Source organism: Canis lupus, chromosome 3 (genome assembly GCF_003254725.2).
Source record: "Canis lupus dingo isolate Sandy chromosome 3, ASM325472v2, whole genome shotgun sequence".
NCBI lineage: Eukaryota > Metazoa > Chordata > Mammalia > Carnivora > Canidae > Canis > Canis lupus.
This window is the reverse complement of record NC_064245.1, coordinates 54,083,267-54,105,013: the sequence shown is the minus strand read 5'-3', so window position 1 is coordinate 54,105,013 and position 21,747 is coordinate 54,083,267. Positions and strand designations below refer to the sequence as shown.

At 47.3% G+C, this 21,747-nt stretch overlaps 1 protein-coding gene across 6 annotated transcripts in view; it reads right to left on the bottom strand.

Moving 5' to 3' along the window:
- ZNF592 (zinc finger protein 592) overlaps positions 1-21,747 on the bottom strand; it is a 77,737-nt gene that overhangs the window by 4,260 nt on the left and 51,730 nt on the right. For 5 of the 6 annotated variants that reach the window (XM_025438169.3, XM_025438168.2, XM_025438171.3 and 2 more), the window contains 7 exons: positions 16,292-18,545; positions 9,135-9,313; positions 3,159-3,335; positions 2,728-2,887; positions 2,327-2,614; positions 1,979-2,091; positions 1,190-1,325 (listed from right to left, as the gene is read on the bottom strand). In XM_025438169.3, coding sequence (XP_025293954.1) covers positions 1,190-1,325; positions 1,979-2,091; positions 2,327-2,614; positions 2,728-2,887; positions 3,159-3,335; positions 9,135-9,313; positions 16,292-18,545 — 3,307 coding nt within the window. The remainder of the gene's footprint in view (positions 1-1,189; positions 1,326-1,978; positions 2,092-2,326; positions 2,615-2,727; positions 2,888-3,158; positions 3,336-9,134; positions 9,314-16,291; positions 18,546-21,747) is intronic. The other variant, XM_049108484.1, reaches the window with a different exon arrangement.

Sequence of the window (21,747 nt, the reverse complement as noted above, 5' to 3'; positions counted from 1 at the left end):
GTTTACATTTGGCTTCTTTCAGGTTTTTCAGTTTGCTTTTGTTTTTTTCTGATGTAAGATGTGTCACCACAATCTGAAGATATGGGAAGGATAGAAAGAAGACCAAGTCCCTCCTACCCCACTCCCCAGGCTGCTCTCCAGAGAACACCCTATCATCTAGGTTCTGTGGCTCCTCCTTTTTGCATGCACAAAGATAAAATTGCTGCCTTTTAAAAAATCATAGCATTACATGCACACTTTTCTTCACCCTGCTTTTTCTACTTAATGACATGTACTGGCTGTTGTTTCCATGAGGACATACAGACACTTCGTTCTCCTAATAGTAGCACACTGACTCGTCACAGGGGTGAATGGTCCCCACTGGCAGACGTTTAGATGCGTCCTTCATTATTTGCTGCGCACAGCCCTGCAGTACAGTGCAAGTGAATCCTTGTACATACCTTTTCATGCCTGAGGCCAAAGATATAGGACAGATAAATCCTAGGGACAGAATTGCTGGATCAAAAGGCATGTACGTTTGGAGGGTGGGGGTGTGCATTTTAATCACAGATGTTGCCAAAACGTCAACTGACAACCCACCTGCTATGTGTGAAAGGGCTTCTGCCGACCAACGCCCTTTTCTGAGTAGCCAAGAAGGAATGCCCTGAACTCCAGGCAGCTCTCAGAATTTCCCAGACATGTCTGACCCTCTGAGGAGCAGCTCTCCCTACCAGAGGGAGCCTACTGTGAGGAGGGAACTATGCTGTTTCAGAAGTTCACCAGAAATGGGAATAGGGCATGGAACAGGGATAAGGTCAAAAAAACGAGGGTCCAGGGTAGCAGGAATCTAGGCTGGCTCCACTCATAATGAGAGACAGAGAGAGAGAGCGCGCACGCGCGCGCGTGTGTGTGTGTGTGTGTGTGTAAGAGAGAGAGCGCGCCACATGGCTAAGGAACATCACAGTGACAGGGAAGCCACAGGAACAAAAGGCTACTGGGCAGTCTCCCGGGTCTCTGTCCCTGTCCTTTACCTGTGCACGGTCCCCAGGAGGGTCATGCCAGACTAGAGAATGACCACATCGAGGGAAGCTGTCAGTGCTGGTTGCTCCATGACCACCATTACCAGTGGGCTCCCTGTAACCCTCCTGCTGCCCCTCCAGCTCAAGGGGCTCACTAAACAAGCTATGCCAGTGGCAGGGCCCACACTCACCTGAGGGGAATGTCCACCCGGAGGTCTGACTTTGGACGTCTGGCTCAAATCAGGGTTTCTGATACCATGCATAAGGCTGATGTGGCTCTCTAGGAGGGAGGGCCGAGGAAAGCTAGGGCTGTCCTCTGTGCAGTACCTGCAGAGTACAGCCCCAGAGACATTGTGTAAGACGACAGGCTCCAGGGAGCCCAGTGCACACCTGGCAGGGAGGCAAAGTGGGAGCGGCTTCTGGCTCCAGAATAGAGTCTGGGGCAGGCAGAGAGCTGGCTGGGTGGTCATCAAGCTGGCTGAATAGTGCTGGGCACTCCCCAGAGAAGTTTAGCTGACAAGGTGGCAGACAACAGCAAGTCAGAATATTTGTGCTGGTCCTAAGCCATGATCTTACTCTCTACTCCCTGATATCACTGCCCAGAAGTCCAGGTGATGCGCCAGTGGTCAGCAAGGAAGAGGTCAGGGTATGTCCTGAAGCAGAGACATGATGTCAAAGCCTCTTGGCCAGACAGGACACATGGTCCCATCATCACCACACCTCCTAAACCTCAGAGCCCGTCACACTGACTAGCAGTGCAACCCACGGTGAGGGAGGTGGGAAAAGACTCAGGAGCTACCAGGTTCTAGAAGCTGGTTCCCAACCAGCCCTGCCTTCTGACGTAGCCACACCATCTTTCCATTAGCAACTTGCTTATCTCTTGCTTCCGACCCTTGATCTCCCAGCAGAGAAAAGCCCCAGTGATGCCATGGGCAGTCTCTGAATTTCAGGCTTCCTGGCTCCCATCTCCAGAGACTCACCCACAAGTGTAGACTTTCTTCACTGTGTCATGGTTGTTGCGGATGTGTTTGCGCAGGCTGTTGGGGGTGTGGAAGGACTGTTCACACTGCCGACATGGGTACCGCTTCAGCGTCTAGAGGAGATGACAGGATGCAAAGCATCAGAACTATAAAACAGGTCTGGGTGTATCTTTCTACTCAGGTGATGTAGGCAGAGAGGAGGATGCCCCCAAAGACCTCAAGAACTGTGGTACCCACCCTGCCCAGGCACCAGGAACCCTAAGGGGTCAGCCACACAAGGGGGCTCTGACCCCACAGGAGGCAAGTCCAGAGAATCTGGCACCGTACTGACTGTGTGAGGACACTTACCCGACCGTGGCTCTTTTTCATGTGGGACACATAGTTCTCCCGGTCAGGAACCCACTCCTGGCACTCCTGACAGGTCCAGCCAGCGTTCCGCAGCCGGGGCCTGGCTTCAGCCCTGCGATGGGCCTCGGGCCGGCCCCAGCGGCTCGAGGGCAGGGAGCTGCCCCGAGCAGCCACACTTGTGGCCGGGGGCTCGGTGGGAACCCGAGAGCCAGGGCGGCTCAAGGACGTGTCCGATGAAGACTGGAGGCTTGACAGCTCGTCCACATTTCGGGGAACACCGTGAGTGCTCTGGGGATGGGGAGAGCGATTACTGACTGGGCAAGGGGAAAGATGCACAGAGTCAGACCCCCGACCTGAGGCGTGTGCCCTCCTCCCCAGCCTCTTTCCCCTGGGCAGCCCACCTTGACATGCTGCATCAACTCCGGCTTCTGCAGGAACAAGAGTGGGCACTCGGGGCACTTGAAGACTCCCACCTGCGTCTTGCTGGCATTCTGGTAAAAATGCTGCTGAATGTGCCTCTTCTTGTTGAAGACCATTTCACAGGAGCACTTATAAATGAGCCTGATGAGACAAGCCCCAGGGAGTGAGATGGCCAGGCCCCCTGGGCAGAACCTCCACCCCATCTGTGCTCTCTCTGAACCAGGGTCAGGTCTGGGGAAGCACTACTCAGAGCCGATGTATATACATTCCCCTGGCTCAGGACGTCTTCAGTGAACCCTGGGCACCTCCACCACCAGCCCCAGCTCCCTGGTCCATCCCAACACCTCCCCCTATAGCACCCAGACCACTTAGCTCAAGCCCATAGGCCTGCTGGCCCTGGAGCTGCACTCACTGGGAGGGTTTGTGAGGTTGGGTGGGGTGCTGAGTGGCACTGTGGTCTGCAGTACTGCTCGCAGTCTTGAAGGCCATGGGACAGAATGCACATTTGTGGAAAACCTGGCAGTGTCGCTCCTGGATGTGGCTTTTCAGCAAGGCCAGGGTCAGATGGACAACCCCGCAGTGGATGCACCTGGATGATAGGAGTGGCGGGGTGTGGAAGGCATGTCAGACCCAGAAGTAGTGGTGGAAAAGGAGAGATGGAGGTCAAGAACAGAGCCATCTTGGGGACACCCTCTCCCCCTTCCTTGAGCACTCTATCCTCTATCCTCCACACATACATTCTGAGCTCCTGCTGCCATCTGGCATAGTGGGGTCACCCAGGCCCCCCAAGCCCAAGGCTATGCCTGGTATAGAAGGGGGAAGAAACCCACCCCACTCCTCACTGGCCAGAGGATACTTTTCTGCAAACCAAAAATCTGAGCCCAGCTAAGAGAAGCTGGTGGGGAAGGCGGGGGGTGGGAGTGTCCAAAATGACATAAACAGCATCCTTTGAAAGCCTATGCCTTCCCACAGGCTGGTACCAAATGGGCAGCAATGGCCACTTAATAAAAGTGCTGTCAGGAAACACTGCGCTCGCCATAGCAGGCCTTAAAGCCCAAGAAGGAATCCTCTGGAGCAGCGCTATCCAGTGGAACCTGTGGTAGCAGCTGGAATGTTCTATACTGTACTGGCCATGTGGCAATTTAGATTTAATAAGATACAATGCAATAGCCAGTCATACTGGCCACATTTCAAGTGCTCAGCAGCCCAATGTGGTCGGTACAGCTTTGGATTACATAGCTCTTAAGTGTTGGGAGGGTCTCCCTGCTGGCATTGTGGATAACTTTTTACTTCTTTTTCTACCAAGTTGTATTTTTCAAGCTTTGTTTGGTGAATATACCACTTGCATAATGTAGGAACTGTCTTAAACAATTTCTTCTGAAACTGAGGCATGTTGGACTCTTCTGTTGACTTCACAATCTCTAAGAATCTGGCCCTCTCCTTCCTCAGACTCATAGGCCTCCATGATCTCCATGCCATCCTCCATCCCTTCCAGGACCCAGACCACCCCCTCACGCATTCCTTCTTTCCTCCTATCTACTTCCTCCCCCACCCCACCCCCATCTCCCCTCCATGAGGAAACACCTTCCCTGTGCCCAGCCATTCCTCTCAGGACAACTCTGGTCTCCCTTTGGTTGCAATATTGCCTGACCCCATTACCCCGACATCCCAGTAAACACTAGAAGAGGGGCTGTTGCTTCACTGAAAAAAGGCACATCTTCACTTAAAAATTGACTCCCAAATAGAAGCCTTCAATTCAGTACATTAGCCTGTTTTCACAGTCCACACACATCATCACAGAATCCTATCTGGTCCTTTTTGTTTTTCTTCCTTTTCTGTGTGTTGCGAGGAATGGGAGATGGAACTACCTCTGCAAACTTAATTAGCAACAAGGAGCAACCCACAGAACCAAAAAGCTGTTTGCAATGATCTGTGATGTGCACTCATTACTAAATTTGTACATTCTCTAGAGTTTCTATACAAGCTACTGAATTATATTTTCTTTTCTTTCCTGCTGAACAAAATAGTGACCAACTTCTAGCACACAGAAGTACTTCCACACCACAATGTATTGTGAGGAGAAAAAAAGTCCACATATTTCCAAATTCGTCCAAAGTGGCCAAGTACACCTGATATATATAAAGAATCTTAAAGTGTCCATATTTGTGTAGTGTGACCAAACTTCAGCAGGAGCAACATACACCCTTCAAAAATGTGCCTAAAATTTCATTCCATTTACCGAATGGACATTCTTCAAAGAAGCCTCACTGAAAGTAGAGCATAAAGGGGTAAAAGAACACACACCAACCTCAGTGAAAGACTAAGTATGGCTTACAAATTGATGAAAAAAGGTAAAGAGAAATCTGAACCCACAATACAACTTCTTTACCAATTAAGAGAAAATACACAATAATAGAATCATATGCTATGAAATATGTAAAGTTTTAGAAAAGACACAGTGGTACAATATTTAATTGTCCCAATAATCCCAAATAAGAAAAAAATGACATATCATTAAGAATAACTGAAACTTGCTCCATTGTGACATCATTGGCCACTCTCCAAATTTTCAACAAAGAGAATAATTCATACAATTCTAAAGTATGTGTATAATGTATATACATATTTTATATGAAACACATATACATAAAACATATATAAAATGTACAGGCTTTTGACAATGTCTTCAAGAAAAAGCAAAAATAACACAAAACAAAATACTACTGTAAGACTCTGTAGAACTCAATGAAATGGAGCATAGATACACTTTCAGGAATCACTAAAAAATATAATACCCACAGAATGGGAGGAAATATTTGCATATCATGTATCTGACAAGGGACTTAAATCTAGAATATACAAAGAACTCTTACAACTCAATAGTAAGATAATAAATAACCCAATTTAAAACCAAGCAAATATACATTTCTCCAAAGAAGATACACAAATATCAAACAGAAAAGATGCTCAACACTATGAGCCACTGGGGAAATGTAAATCAAAATCATAACAAGATGTCACCTTGCACCCACAGGGATGGGTCAGCAGAAGTCAGACAATAACATGTGCCAGCAAGGATATAGAGAAATTAAAAATCCCATGCCTGCTGGTAGGAATATAGAAATGGTACAACTACTTTTGAAAATAGCCTGGCAGTTCCTCAAAAAGTTAAACATAGAGTTATCAGTTGAACCATCTACTCTACTCCCAGGTATCCACCCCAAAAAATGTAAAATATATGTCTACACAACAACTGATGCATGAAATGTTCATCAGTGGCATTATTCATAATGGCCAAAAGGTGGAAACCCAAGTGTCTGTCAACTGGTCATAAACAGATGACCAAATTGTGGTATATACACAGACAGTGGAGTATCATTAAGCCATAAAAAAGGAATGAAATGCTGACATATTACAATATGGATGAATCTTGGCTAAAACTACATATTCTATGATTCCATTTCTATGAAGTGTCCAAAATAACCAAATATATGAGGCAGAAAAGAAATGAGTGGTAGCTAAGGGATGGGGGTGGGGGATGGAAGAGTTATGAATACAACAAAGTTTCTTTTTGAGTGATGAAAATGTTCCAAAACTGGTTGTGACTGAACAACCCTGTAAATATACTAGAAACCATTGAATTGTACACACTACATGGCTGAATTATAATGTTGTGTCTAAATAAAGCTGATACAAAAAATATATGTGAATATCTGAAGATCTTTTTTTTTTTTTAAGATTTTATTTATTTATTCATGAGAGACACACACAGAGAGAGAGGCAGAGACACAGGCAGAGGGAGAAGCAGGCTCCATGCAGGGAGCCCGATGTGGGACTCGATCCTGGGTCTCCAGGATCACGCCCTGGGCTGAAGGTGATGCTAAACCGCTGAGCCACCGGGGCTGCCCAATATCTGAAGATCTTAAGTGCAACCAATAGTATACTAGTGTATACATCTTCTGAGTTCAACCACGGGTCACTGAAGATTTTAATGTCAAGATCTCCAGTAAGCCCTCTGGCTGAATCACATTACACTTTTCCTCACAAAAAGGCTTGACAGGGACACCTGGGTGGCTCAGCGGTTGAGCATCTGCCTTTGACTCAGGGCCTGATTCCAGGCCTAAGATCGAGTCTCACATCAGGCTCCTGCTGAGAGCCTGCTTCTCCCTTTGCCTATGTCTCTGCTTCTCTCTGTTTCTCATGAATAAATAAATAAAATCTTAGAAAAAAAGGCTTGACAAACTGAATTGCTTTTGAGACACTGTTTCTTCTTACTCTTGCAGATGAAAGGAAAGCAAAATATTGAATTAAAAGACCAAGGAAAAAAAAAAGACCCAAAAAAAGAATGCCATGAATCTGTGTCATTGGAAATTCTTTGACTTCAAAATTCAAAGATAAAAATTTAAGTACTGCTTGAATTTTTAGTGGATTGGACTTGATCTTGGAACAAGAAATAGCACACATGTAAATCAAAGTGAATGGTATTTCACTTTGATTTACAAATGTTACACAGTATTGTAAAAACACACATTCAGGTGTTTGGTTTAAAAATGTGGCTGATGGCATGGAGGTGGGGGAGTGGGGAGGGGAGGGATGGGGAGAGGCACCCACCTGGCTCAGTTGGTGGAGTGTGGGACTCCTGATCTCAGGGTTGTGAGTTTGAGCCCCAAGTGGGCGATATAGAGTACGTAAATAAAAAACAACAACAACAACAACAAAAGTGACCTGGGATGCTGCCAAGCAATGCTGCTCTGCAACATGGTGGTAAGGGCTCTGTATAACCCATCTCTGGTTTGTCTGCTTCTCCTGCACTTTAGGGGACCCATCTCCCATAACACACAAAAGCAGCCAGTCTACATTTGGAAGTGCTTACATGGGGACTGAAACCTCAGAGCCCCCACAGCCCCTCTCCACCCCTCTGCCCTGTCTGTGAGCTACCATCAAACTCAAATGCTTCCGCTCCCTAAAGCTCTCCAAGATCTACCTTCTCTGCATCCCTACAGTGGCTGTGCCTCTGCCCGAGCCCCCAGCCTCTTAACTGGACCATCACACTTGCCTCTCAACCAGTCTCTGGGTTCTGCCCTAACACACAAGTAAGCTTCCCAGAGCGATCTTCCTGAAGCACAGGTTTAGCCAGACCACTCCCCGGCTACAGACCCATCTGGAGCCCTTCACTGTCCATTGGAGAAAGTCTAAGTGTCAGCCAAGGAATACAAGGTCTCACCTGGGCCTGGCCCTACTGATGCTCTGGTCTCATTTCTCACCCATTCCCCAGTTCCTCTTGACCCCCTTTCCACCAAAATGTCCATCATTCCTGTAACCTATCAGGTATACTGGCATCCCTGCTCATACCCTTGTCAGACATGCTCTCCCCCTTTCGTTTGCCTGAAAACCTCCTAATATCCCTCTATGAAGCTTCCCTGACCCTTCCCCTACTGTGGGCCTCACCACCCCGAGTTATGATTACATGTATAGGTCTGTGACCTACCACACTGATAGGAGGGGCTGTGTCTTGATGCCCTCTGTATCCTCAGTGTCTGGCATAGCGCTGACGACAGTAATAAGTACTCGAAAAGGAAGTTAAGAAATGAACTAAATCAATCTTTTTTTAATTCCAAAGAGAAGAAAACCTTACTAAATTTGGACAAAATTAATTTTCTGGTGTGAAAGTGATACCATAAAAACATCAGAAGATGAAACTCCCAAATGCAGCATATCAGAAAAGGGGGCCTCACTGAGTTGATGTAAATGTTAGAGATCAATCAGTATGTTTGGAAGGTGTTTTCTTCCCCATTTTGATCTTTTTCCTGAAAATGACTTCTCGTCTAAATTTATTTGACATGTGGAGAAGACTCAGTTTAAAATAGTTTTCTTGGTTTTACTATGAGGCTCATCATTTTTCCATTTTCAGGTTGTGCTTGTTTCTCACAAACTGACAAAAACTAATCAGTGTGAAGCTACAAGAGCCCTTTGCATTTGGCTCCAAACTTTGCATTGTAGTTCCATCTGTTAGTGGAAACTGAGAACATCTAAAAGTACTGCAATTGGTACATTTATTATTGAAATGGGACTTTAATATGCCAAACACAGTAACTCTATGAGCAGATTAACTTTATATACTTTTAAAAACCAATCTATTCTCCCTAAACTGTCCCTTCAAAGCTCCTTTTTCATGTTTTAGTTCCTTTTAACTCCTTGTTCTTGTCCCTCTCACTCTTCTTGCGCTCCACAAAATAAAAACACCTATCTGAATACCAACTAACATTACTGTCTTAGTAGCCTGGAGCCCAGGCCTCTTAAAACTAAAGCTCATACTGAAATGAGTTCTGGCCCCAGAAAAGGACCAGCCATCAGGCCAGCCCAGGACAGCAAGCCAGGCAGCACCCACCTGTAGCCCACCTTGCGGGCATAGTGCAAGCAATTTTCCTTCACGTGGGTCTGGAAGTAGGCAGAGCGGCAGAGGGCTCCACACTCCGGGCAGCAATAGGGGGACTTGTGGGCGTGGATCCGCTGGTGGGCACAGAAACTGCACTGGTTGGGCAACAGCATCTGGCACACCTGGCAAGTCTAGGAAAAAACACCGAGAAAGTAATTCAGCCAGATGCCACAGCTGCCACAGGCTCGTGGCTCTCCAACCACAGCGGTCCAGCTTTCCTAGAACACAGGTCGGAATAGCCGCTCACCACACATGCTCTCCTCCAACCCTCCCAGGATACTTGGCACCCCCAGGCCTCAACAGAAGTGCTGATACACCCAAGCAAGCTTTGCCTCTCACCTTATTCATCAGAGACAGGACTGATGCTATGTTTCCAAAGATCATACTGCATCTAGGACTGTGAGTGCTCCTTCCCTCAGGCTTATCAGAAGACCAGCTTTTCCTTTCCAGAGGCCAAAGGCACTTCTTGAAGTCTCAGAACTCACTACACTGCCAGACCCCCCAGGGCCTCTGTCCCCACTCATCAGAGGCAGTTCCTGCTCAGCATCTCGGGGACTTCCAGAGCAGATCCGATTGGCTCCCAGAAGCTCCCAGTGCAGGGGTGGACTGAGTAGTCTTGCCAGTGTCCACTCCCTCAGGCCTGTTTGCCCACTCAGGGGTGTCCTGAGCAACAGGCTGACCACATATGCCCACAGAGAAGAGCAGAGTGGGCAACAGCTCCTTCACTCCCAGACTCAGGAGAGAACCGGGGCAGCAGGGTGGATAGTACAATCACTGCTGCTCTAGCGGGCACAGAGCACACAGCCTAGAGGAAGCAGCAGACTGCGCTGGTGCCTGCATCAGCAGAGCCCCCTCTAGGTCAAAAGGGGACCACGGTGCTCACTTTTCACCACAGGGGCCACTGACCCAGGCCCAGAGGAGGTTGCTTAGAGGAAGAATCATTAGGGACGACAGGAAAAGCAAAATCCAGAACATGGAGCCTCTATAGGACATACAACCAAGGTTTCTCAAAAAGTAGACTTCAAGGGAAAAACAGAGAGAAAAAGGAAATTTATAGATTAAAAGAAGTTTAAGAGAACTTTTCACATTGCAGTGTATAGCACTTATTTGGACCCTGATTCAAGCGAGCCAACTGTAGAGAGAAATGAGACAATCAGAAATATTTGAACACTAACTTGATGATGATGATGAACACTAACATCTGACACTTGGCATTAAGCTTTGATAATAAAAAGAAATTATTGTTATTATTAATTTTGAGATGCAATGATATTATGTTCATTTTCTTGCCAAGGAAAACCTGTATATTTTACAGATACATTCTGAACTATTATAGATATGGTGACGCTGGGATCTATTTAGAAATAACCCATGAGAGGGGGAGGGATGGGTGAGAAAATATGTAAAACGGGATGGCCAGGAGTTAGTAATTGTTAAAGAAGAGTTCATTATACTATCCTGTCCACTTTTACATATGTTTAGGACATTCCATAATAAAAAGGCTTTTTTAAAAAAAGATTACTCTAGGGGGAGCTTGGGTGGCTCAGTTAAGTGTCTGCCTTTGGCTCAGGTTGTGATATCAGGGTTGTGAGATGGAGCCCACATCATGCTCTGAGCTCAACAGGGAGTCTAAGACTCTCTTTTCCTCTCCCTCTGCCCCTCCTGCCTCAGTGCTTGCGTGCAAATGAGCTCTCTCTCTCTCAAATAAACCTTTATATACATATAATATTAAACTAGAAAAACAAAAACATTCCCTGAAAATTGAAAAATAGAAACTAAATAGCCTAACAATGTATCAAGCTGGTGACATAACCATATAGAAAGAAGACTTGTTCCCAGTGACCTTTAAAATGCAGTATTTTGACTTATACATCCTAAATGTGATCTATTCTAAGAGTAGAAAGAACTGCAAATATACCTTTGACTTTATGCAGTTATCCTAATGTTTGAAATGATATTGGTATTGATTTTCAAAATTTTGCATATATATATGCATATATATATATATATATGGTAGGAAAGCCTTAGGAACCAAGATTTTCAGTATAAAATCAGTTACATAAAAACTATAATTTTACATTTGAATACCAGCATACTCATGATTTTTCTTTTTTTTAAGGTAGGCTCTATGCCTAATGTGGGGCTCAAACAACCCCAAGATCAAGCGTTGTGTGCTCCACCGCCCCCGCTTTCTTCTTTTTAGAAACATATACTTCTAGGACACCTAAGTAGCTCAGTCGGTTAAGCATATGCCCTCAGCTCAGGTGGTGATCCCAGGATCCAGGGATCGAGTCCCATAGCTAAGCTCTCTGCTCAACAAGGAATCTGCTTCTCCCTCTCCCTCTCCCTATTTGTGCTCTTGCTCACTTGTTCTTTTTCAAATACATAAATAAAATCTTTACCAAAACAATACATATACTTCTTGGGGTCCCTGGCTGGCTCAGTCAGAAGAGCATGCAACTCTCAATCTTGGGTCATGAGTCTGAGCCCCACATTGGGTGTAGAGATGACTTAAATAAATAAAGCTTTTTCAATAAACAAATAAATACAATAAAAACATATGCTTCTTAGCTCTGGCCACTGCAAAGGCCTAGTCGCAGATACACCCAGCAAGCATCTCTGATACCCAGAACATGACATCTAAATACCATTCCTTAGGCAAGAAACCTGGCTCCTCCGAAGGATGGCCAATCGCCAAGTTTAGCACAAGAAATGTGCCCAGGACATCTTGTTGGGGCAGTAAGTGAGGAAGTTTCTCAGGCGTCATGAGTTCACGTCCAGAGGACACAGGATCCAGCTGGACGGCATTCCACAACTGAAGACAAAGCAGCCTGACCACGGAAAAGTGACTGAGCTCAACATACAAAACAGGTGAAAACCAATGAGTTCATTGTAACAGCCATAGAAAAGGCTGCCTCATACACATCAGGGTATCTAAAGACGAAGTCAAACAGACGAAACAGCAAATGACAGGTGCTGGTGGGAATGTGGAGACACTAGAACCCTTGTGCACTGTTGGCAGGAGTGTGAAATGGTGCAGCCGCTGTGGAAAACAGTGTGTGTGGGGGCTCCTCAAAAGATTAAAAATAGAGTTACCATATGATCTAGACATTCCAACTCTGTGTACATACCTGAAAGAACTGAAAGCAGGAGCTCCAAAATATATTTGTACACCATGCTCATAGCAGCGTTATTCAAGCAATACCCAAGAGGTGGAAGCAACCCAATGTCCATCAATGGAGGAATGGATAAACAAAATGTGGTACAAACATGCAATGGAATATTATTCAGCCTTAAAAAGGAAGGAAACCCTGTCACATGCTACAACATAGGTGAGCCCTGAGGACATGATGCTAAACAGAACAAACCAGTCAGTCACAAGAAACAAATACTACATGATTCCACTCATGAGGTACACTGAGTAGTCAAATTCACAGAAACAGCGAGCAGGAGGGTGGTGGCCAGGGGCAGGGGTGGGGGGGAGGGGAAACTGTTGAATGGGTATAGGGTTTCAGTTTTGCAAGATGAAAAGAGTTCTGGAAATTGATTGCACAACAGTGTGAATGTACTTAACACTACTGAACTGTACACTTTAAAAAAATGGCTAAGGTGGTAAACTTTATGCTATGTGTATTTTACCATAATTTTTTAAAATAACAGAGCCAGGCCTCTTAATACACTATTTGAGACTCAGGATATCAACTCACTACTGTAAAAACTGTTAACTAAGGGAAACAAAGTAAGTAAATATCCCATTTTCCAATATAAACTATATTTTATTTCAAGGTAACCAAATAGCCCTCATCAAAGAAGGAAAGACATTTTATACAGAACTCCAGTTAATAACTGAGAAACAAATAATAATATTACAAAACACCTTTCTTCAACTCCTAATAAAACTAGTGACTCCAGGAGCAATGATTAATGAATATTAAAATAATTAGGTGAAGGGGAACTTTACGACAAAGGGATCAGAACATCACCACCTAAATTCACTGATCATTTAGTATCATTACAAGTGAGACAATCAAGGACTCTGTACCTCTCTGAAGTCACGAAATATGAAGAACATGATACTCCCCTCTGCAAAACTGCCTATTTCTAGTCTCTATCACCAATAAAATATGGGATACTTAAGAACAAATTAATTGTATAAGGAAGCATCAGTCAAACCCATAATTTTCCTGAAAAATTGCAGAACACATGAACTAGTTTCTTCAACGAATCAATGACATGATAAAAAATAGGTTGGGAAGGGCATCTGGTGGTGGAGTAGGAAATGGTACTGTTCTAGACTGAGGAATTTAAGAGATAAACAAATGCTAACATGTGGGACACCTGGGTGGCTCAGTGGTTGAGCATCTGCCTTCGGCTCAGGGCATGATCCCAGGGTCCTGGGATCAAGTCCCGCATTGGGCTCCCCAGAGGGAGCCTTTTTCTCCCTCTGCCTATGTCTCTGCCTCTCTCTCTGTGCCTCTCATGAATAAATAAATAAAATCTTTAATAACAAAAACAAAAAACACATGCTAACATATGGTCCATGTTTGGATTCCAATTCAAAACAAGCCCAACTACAGAAAGATCATTTTTGACATGAAAGGAAAATCTAAATGTGGACTTGTCTTAGATAACATTTTTAAAAATATTTTATTTATTTATTCATGAGAGACACAGAGAGAGAGACAGAGGGCGGGGGGTGGCAGACACAGGCAGAGGGAGAAGCAGGCTCCATGCAGGGAACCTGATGTGGGACTAGATCCCAGGACTCCAGGACCACGCCCTGGGCTGAAGGCAGGCGCTAAACCGCTGAGCCACCCAGGGATCCCTGTCTTAGATAACATTAAGGAATTGTTCATTTTGTTAGAGGTGACAATGACATTAGAGCTAAATAAAAGCTTAAGACCAAGAAGAGGGATCCCTGGGTGGCGCAGCGGTTTGGCGCCTGCCTTTGGCCCAGGGCGCGATCCTGGAGACCCGGGATTGAATCCCACGTCAGGCTCCTTGCATGGAGCCTGCTTCTCCCTCTGCCTGTGTCTCTGCCTCTCTCTCTCTCTCTCTCTATCATAAATAAATAAAAATTAAAAAAAAAAAAAAAAGACCAAGAAGAAAGAGTCTCTCTATGCTGATGTCCTGCCCAGCAAGGTGGCTGGGAATGCAAGAAGGACATTCCTCCAGCCCGGGCAGGGGGAGACTCCCAGGGAGAAGCCAAAGGCCTGTGCACGCTCTCCTACAGCCCCTACACCAACCTGAGTGAAGTCTAACCCCACCCTATCCATCTATCCCTCCTGCAGCCCCTACACCAACCAGAGTGAAGCCTAACCCCACCCTATCCATCTATCCCTTCCCTCGGTATGGCCTAAAGCCTGGGTACCATCCCAGGAAACTTAAGTCCACCAGCTAGCAAGGTAAGGTTTTGATCCCAGACCTCAAGCCTGATCCTTTCCCTGAGATTCTGAGACCACATCTATCAGTGGGAGATTTTGTGAGAGATTTGAGCTGGGCTGAGAAAACCCTGACAGCCTTCCTGGGTACCCTCTCCCTTCTTGTCTGAGGGCTCTTGCCCAGCTCCCACTAGAGGAAAAGATGCAGGATGGGAGGGGTGTCAGCCGGTGAGGAACAGTGTGGAAAAACACCAAGCGTCAGACCTCCACTGACAATGCTTCTGATCACATGACCTAGAAGGAGCATTGAGCTCTGCAGGGACAGCTCTTCAGGGGACAGCAGGAAGGCTGAAGCCTCAGGGCAAAGGGCAGGGGTCACCACACTCCATCTGACTCATTGGAAGCTTGGCAAACTGAGGAGAGAAGGTGAAGATGGGAGGGGACAGCGAGCCTATGGCACCCAGGCCACCAATCTTGCCTCATGTTTCCACCCCGATGCCCCCCAGCCTCCTCAAGTGCACTTGGCACTTTCCCGCACTTCTGTTCCCTACACCTGGAACATGCTTGTCCCTCCCCCGCCCCTACATTCCCTTTGCAGGTCCCACTCAAAAGTCCCATCCATACAGCACCTGCCCTCTGCCCGGAGTCACCATGAGCAAGTCCCTGCAAGGCACTCTGTGCAGCCATGTTCACAAGCCTTTTAGCCCCAAACTTCATCTGCTTCACACTGGAGCAGCTGTGTAGCGAGCCCTGTCTCTGCTGGGCTGCAAGAGCTGACCAGGGAGCCTCCCAACACAGCGCTCACTTGGAAGGCTTTGCGCCAAGCTCATGGGCCAGCAGACTAGGAAGGACCCAGGCCTCTGCTGAACAGGAGTGAAAAGGGCTGCTCTGCTTCCCTCCCAGGCATCTGCAGCCCTGTTCAAGGAGGACAGGGGGCTCAGGGAGGGGGTGGGCTCTGGTCTCAGCTGGGTGGAAAAGAGTCCCCTGGAGGAGGAAGAAGACAGACTTCTGGAGGCATGTCAGGAGGCCTGCTTTCACAGGACCTTGCGAACACAGCCACTGACACAGAGGTGCCAATGGGTATTTTCAGCACAGACTGTCTTCAAAAAAAACAAAATTCAATCTCATCAGCGTAACCAAAAATTGGAACAAGCTGATGAGCATGGTGGCCTCCCTAGAGTGGTGGGGACACAGATGAAAGAGGTTCTGAAGGCCTGTGCCACAGCACGTGTGCCAGTCCACTCTCCTTCCTCGGTCCTACCTCGGCACTACCTCGGCCTAATGCAGTGTCCCCACAGGGAACTGCCCCGACAACACACAGTGTCGAGGGTACAGACTGAGGTGTGGGGCAGGAACGCACCTCCCCATCCCCAAACTCTCTGGGCACATGCCAAGACCGTACTGACACCTCCCAGAGACCAGCCCAGGCCAGACAAGGGGCCCTGCTCACCCAGCAGAGTGGGAGCTGAACAGAATGTGGGGCATGGCAACAGACACAGCTGGTAAATCTTCAGAGTGCCCCCCCAAGCTGGGGGCAGGACCCTTTCCCCAACCAACACCAAGCGCTACACATTCAGGAGGGTCACTAACCAGCAAGCCAGACGTCTTCTTCTAAGACTCCTAAGATGCCACCAGTGCCCCCGCACCAGGGAGCTTTCCTCCACGCTCAAGCATGGAGCTCGTGTACACCCGGGGGGCCGACAGCCATCGCAGGAAGGCTCTGCTTACCAGCCCCTCGCTCTCCTCCGCCGTCCTCTGGAAATGTGCAGCCATAGCCACGTAGTCGCGTATCTGCCTGTGACATTCGAGACACTTGATCCCGTGCCGGATGAGCCTCACGGGGTCTGGATAGAGCGGCAAAGCCGGAAGGCTTGGGCTGGCACTGCCTGACGTGAGGCCACATTTGGGGGACGATGGGGGGACTGGGACTGCAGGGGCCGGGGAGGTCCCCGGGGCCGACACAAACATCTGGTCCACAGAGATGGGCTTCACGAGCAGCTGAGAACACTGCATGACGAGCCCCTTGCTCTTGTGGTCACGGGCATGCCGGAGCAGGCTGCACTTGTTGTAGAAGAGCAGTGTCTGCGAGCACAGCGTGCACAGCACCTCGATGTGGACACTCCGCCGGCCATAGTGCTGGCTCAGGCTCTTCTCTAAGGCAAACGCATCCCCACACTCCAGGCAACAGTACCCACTGGCCGGTACGTGGATCCTGCTGTCCGCAGGTGGGCTGAGATTTGGCGCGTAGAGGGGCACGGGGTTGGAGCTGTGCAAGACCCTGTTGAAGACCTCCACAACCAGCGGGGCAGCCTTCTTCACCTGGTGGACCAGGGGCACCGACATCTGCGGCAGCTGTGGCTGGCTGCGCCTCTGTGCCGAGGACTTGGCCGTCACCGACGCGGCAACGCTGTGGGGGACGAGGTTCAGGTTGGCCAGGTGCACAGCCTTGGGCAGGAGGTTGGCAGGCGCCAGGGCAGAGGCCTGCAGCGCTGTGCTCTGCTGCTGCTTCTTGCCTGTCTGTGAGCTGGGGACAGCCCCCTTTGGAATCCGGGACCCTGAGCTGCAGCAGGGAGATGCCAAGTCAGTGGCCTTCAGTGCGCTCTCATCCCCTTTCTTGTCACCCGTGGGGCTCCCGGAATTTGTGCCTACCTCCGGAGAGTGCGCCACTGCCGGCAAGGCAGTGACCTCGTCCTCTGGCACCTCGCTTGGGGCCTCGGTAATGGCACTCCCTAGAGGTGATCCAACGGGGGACTTGCTGGGATCATCAGGGTCTGGCAGGATCCTTGTGACGGTCCGTTTGATTTCCCCTGATGATGTCTTAATGGTTTTGATTCTGACTTTGGGAATTGCTGGTGGGGAGCTGGCAGCCACCGAAGGGGAGCCTTTGCTGCTGCTGTCACTGCAGATGCTCCGAGGGCTGTCTGATGGCTTGATATTCTTTCTGGTGGCCTCCAAAGGGCTCCGGGGACTCTTTGGTGACTTGGGCATTTTGGGGCTGCCTTTGGAGCCCTCTTTCGTGGGCCCTGAGGGATCCTTTGTGTGGCCAGGCTGGTCCTCCTTGGTGACACTGGCCACTCTTTTGGCCTGCAGGGCCACCAAGGCTGCAACACAAGAGGAAAGCTTAGAATGCGCTGGCTTCAGACGCTGCCGAGGGGGGACTGATGAGCAGGTACCAAGCTCCAGGGTGAGCCCCTTAGGCTCTCCAGTACTGTTGCTGGGGTGGCTGTTGAATTCCAGAGCTTCCCCAAAGAATCGACTGGCATCCAGCTCCTTGTGAGGCTCCCCCACCTTCTGCCCACCTCTTTCATGCTCTCCCAATGGCAGAGGCTCTGGCTTGGGCTCCTTCTTACAGAAGTGATCAAACATGTGGAGCTCTGGGACTGGAAACTTAGCCAGAGCCTCCAGGACTGGGCCCCCCACAGGCCCACACCCAGGAGGGGGTGGGAAATAACCGTCTGAGTGCTTGGGCTTCATTCCAAACCCATTATCTTTGATGGCATCCTCAGGTTCTGGGCTGGAGATTGGACTGAACTGGTTAAAGGTCGGTAACGGCTCTGACTTGGAAGGTTCTAGCTTGCCAGAGAAACTCCTGGTACTGTCTCCATTCATGAAAGTGGAATCAAACTTCCCACAGTTGTGGCCCAGGCTGTGGGGATCTGGAGGCAGGTCCGAGCCCCGGAAACCATTGTGTAGGAGGCTGGGAGCAATGTGGTCTTTCTCCGCTTCAAATGACTCCTGGCGGCTGGTGTTCTTGACAATGACACTCACAGCCGGCACATCTGAGGATGAACCTGAGTGAGACAAGGACACACTCTCATCCATACACATGCCTGGAGGTTTGAGGGGACTCTCATTCTCCTCACTGGGGGTCTGGATGGCCTCCTTGGCATCAAGGCTGGTGGGGTCTGGGATGTCAAAGGCAGCCAGAAGGTCATCGAAATCTGGAGTTTTCATATCCCCCATGGCTGGATGCTGGCAAGGGCTACAACAGAAACAGAACAGAATCAGTGATCTCTAGGATCCCACTGGACTCCATCCAGCATCATCTTCATCACACTGTCACACATGCACACAGCCAGGATGCACACAGGCAAACCCCCAGATTCTGGGAAATCACACACCTGGGCTTTTACCCCAACAGGTTTCCAAAATGCTGGGGTATTGGGGGAGGGGTGGAAAGAGAAGTTTATATACAGTGACGCCTGGCCAGACCTAAGCATCAATACCTGGAAATTCCTGGCTGGTTCCATAGCCAAAAAGAGAGAGCACTCATACCACACTCCCTCAATTTCTCAGGGACTATTATCATCCCCTAACCACATGCACTAGTGAAAAATCAATCATTGAGACAGACAAAAGAAAGAAAGAAAGAAAGAAAGAGAGAGAGAGAGAGAGAGAAAGAAAGAGAGAGAGAGAAAGAAAAGAAAGAAAGAAAGAAAGAAAGAAGAAAGAAAGAAAGAAAGAAAGAAGAAAGAAAAGAAAGAAAAGAAAAGAAAAGAAAAGAAAGAAAAGAAAAGAAAAGAAAAAAGAAAAGAAAAGAAAGAAAACGAACGAACCATGGCTCAGCATCTCTTTTCTTTGGAAAACTTCTGATTCATAGATGAGACATGGCTATAACTTCTGCTAATTAAACTCCTAATATTAAATCATTAATTTTGTCATTTTGGTTTCTTGCTGCTACATGAATTCAATCAAATCCAAGATGATTTGCTATTGCCAGGATTAATGTTAACTGTCTCATAAATAAACTCCAGCAAATTATATCATCTCCTAGGCCTTTTTTTTTCTCCCTAGTCAGTGTCTGCTTGATTCCTTTTCATCTACAACTGTGATTGGCTGGCAAACAGACAGCTAAACATGAGGGGCAGAGTGACTCTCAAGTGCCACACGGTCATCAAATGGGCCAGGGAATAGTGTCAGGGAAGCCCCAAATTTTATTTCAACTTAATACAAAAGAAAGGAAACCCCAGCTGTTTCCTTCATGCTCCAGAGAAGGAGAACTATAGCAGTCCTGGGATAGGGGACTAGGAAAGAGGCCTCCTGTCAGGAAATCACTGTCACATTCACATTCAGATGAAATATGGAGCTAGCTGGCTCCAACCTGCTGGAAAGAGGAAGAAAAACCCCACCAACTCCCTTGCTCAGCCCACGGATCCAGCATCTTCTTCGGCATCCCAGAGCCTCACTCACTTGCCTATTTCTTACACCACACTTATACTGAAAACCTGTCTGGATATAGAATGACACGACTCTTTCAGAAAGCAGCACTGTGGCTGCACAGAACCAAACATGGTAAATCCTTGGGTCCAGGAAGCCTAAGGCTTATCCTAAGAACAAAAATTCCCAAAAGCTATATACAGAAGGACATACCCTTATTAAAACAACACAAAAGACAGAGACACACACACTAAGAATCTAAATGTCCAAGAAAAGGGATTGATTAAATAATTGATAGACTAGGGGATCCCTGGGTGGCTCAGCGGTTTGGCTGGCGCCTGCCTTTGGCCCAGGGCGCAATCCTGGAGTCCCAGGATCAAGTCCCGTGTCGGGCTCCCGGCATGGAGCCTGCTTCTCCCTCTGCCTGTGTCTCTGCCTCTCTCTCTCTCTATGTCTATCATGAATAAATAAGTAAATAAATAAATAAATCTTAAAAAAATAATAATAATTGATAGGATTTTTAATGGCTACATAATAGTCTAATTATGACATTTACACAGCAACATGGAAAATTACTTAAAGTGCTAGGGCTCCTGGCTGACTCTTGTCAGTGGGGGATGTGACTCTTGATTCAAGGTTGGGAGTTCCAGCCCTATGCTGGGGGTAGAGATTACTTAAGAAAAATCTTTTTTTAAAAAAATCACTTATAGGGGATCCCTGGGTGGCTCAGCGGTTTGGCGCCTGCCTTTGGCCCAGGGCATGATCCTGGAGTCCCGGGATCAAGTCCCACATCAGTCTCCCTGCATGGAGCCTGTTTCTCCCTCTGCCTGTGTCTCTGCCTCTCTCTGTGTGTCTCTCATGAATAAATAAACAAAAATCCAAAAAAAAAAAAAAAGAGAAAAAAAATCACTTACAGTGCTAAGTTAAAAAAATATGAAAAATGTCAGACTATAACAATGTAAAGCTAAATATGTATTTGAACCAAAATTAAAAGAAAGAGAAAAATAATGATGCAGGGTGGTGGGATTACTGGTGGTTATTTTTTCAAAACTCTTTTTGTGGTGACAGATTGCTTTTATAATTTTAAAAGGGGTAAATAAAGGGGGAAAAAACCCACTTAGGGAAAGGTCGCCTGGGTGGCTCAGTCAGTTGAACTTAGTTTAACTCTTAATTTCAGCTGAGGTCATGATCTCAGTCTCCTGGGATCCAGCCCTGCATTCATTGGGCTCCGCACTCAGAGGGGAGTCTGCTTGAGGATTCTTTCTCCCTCTCCCCACTCATGTTCTCTCTCAAACAAATAAATCTCTTAAAAAAAAAAAACCCACAGGGAAGCAGGTGGCATAGCAGAGATATATCTATCACCACCCGTGGGATCAACAAGTTTGTAGGGTTGGTTTCTTGCTCCGTCCCAACTCCCCAAAAAACACATCTGCCTGCTGAAGAGTTCTCATAGAAAATGAAAAATATCTCCTAATGGGAATATATCTAATTATGGTAGATAATAATAAAGTGAAATACCAATTATCTAAACTAAATACAATTGGCAGGATATCTCTTTGAAATGAGATGTAAAGTTCCTGGACACAAATAACTGTCCCCTGGAATAGGAGCTCATAATCAAGGGGAATATTCTGGCTATTGGTGAGAGCACTAATATCCCAAAACCAAGTAAACCACTAGATAGGTGGATCCTAACTTTAAGGAAATGCCTCTGTGATATATGCTGGGTAAGTTTGTTTCTTTCCCTCCCCCCCCCCCCCCACCCCACACACACTGTTTTTTACCATCTAGGGGAAAAAAAAAAAAGATTGAGGGAAATAGGCAGAGTAGATTGGTCTTTTTAAGGAGCTGAAAAAACATGTGAGGGAAGAGAGGCAGTAGTTGGTGGTATGTGCAAGGATTAGTGGGGAACCTACTACTGTCCAACGTGAAGTCACAGGAGCTTAGAGTAGAGAGATATTACATCAGAAGAAAGTAATGCTCTCCACACAGGGAAATCTCAGGGATTGTCTGAGAATGGTCAGAGA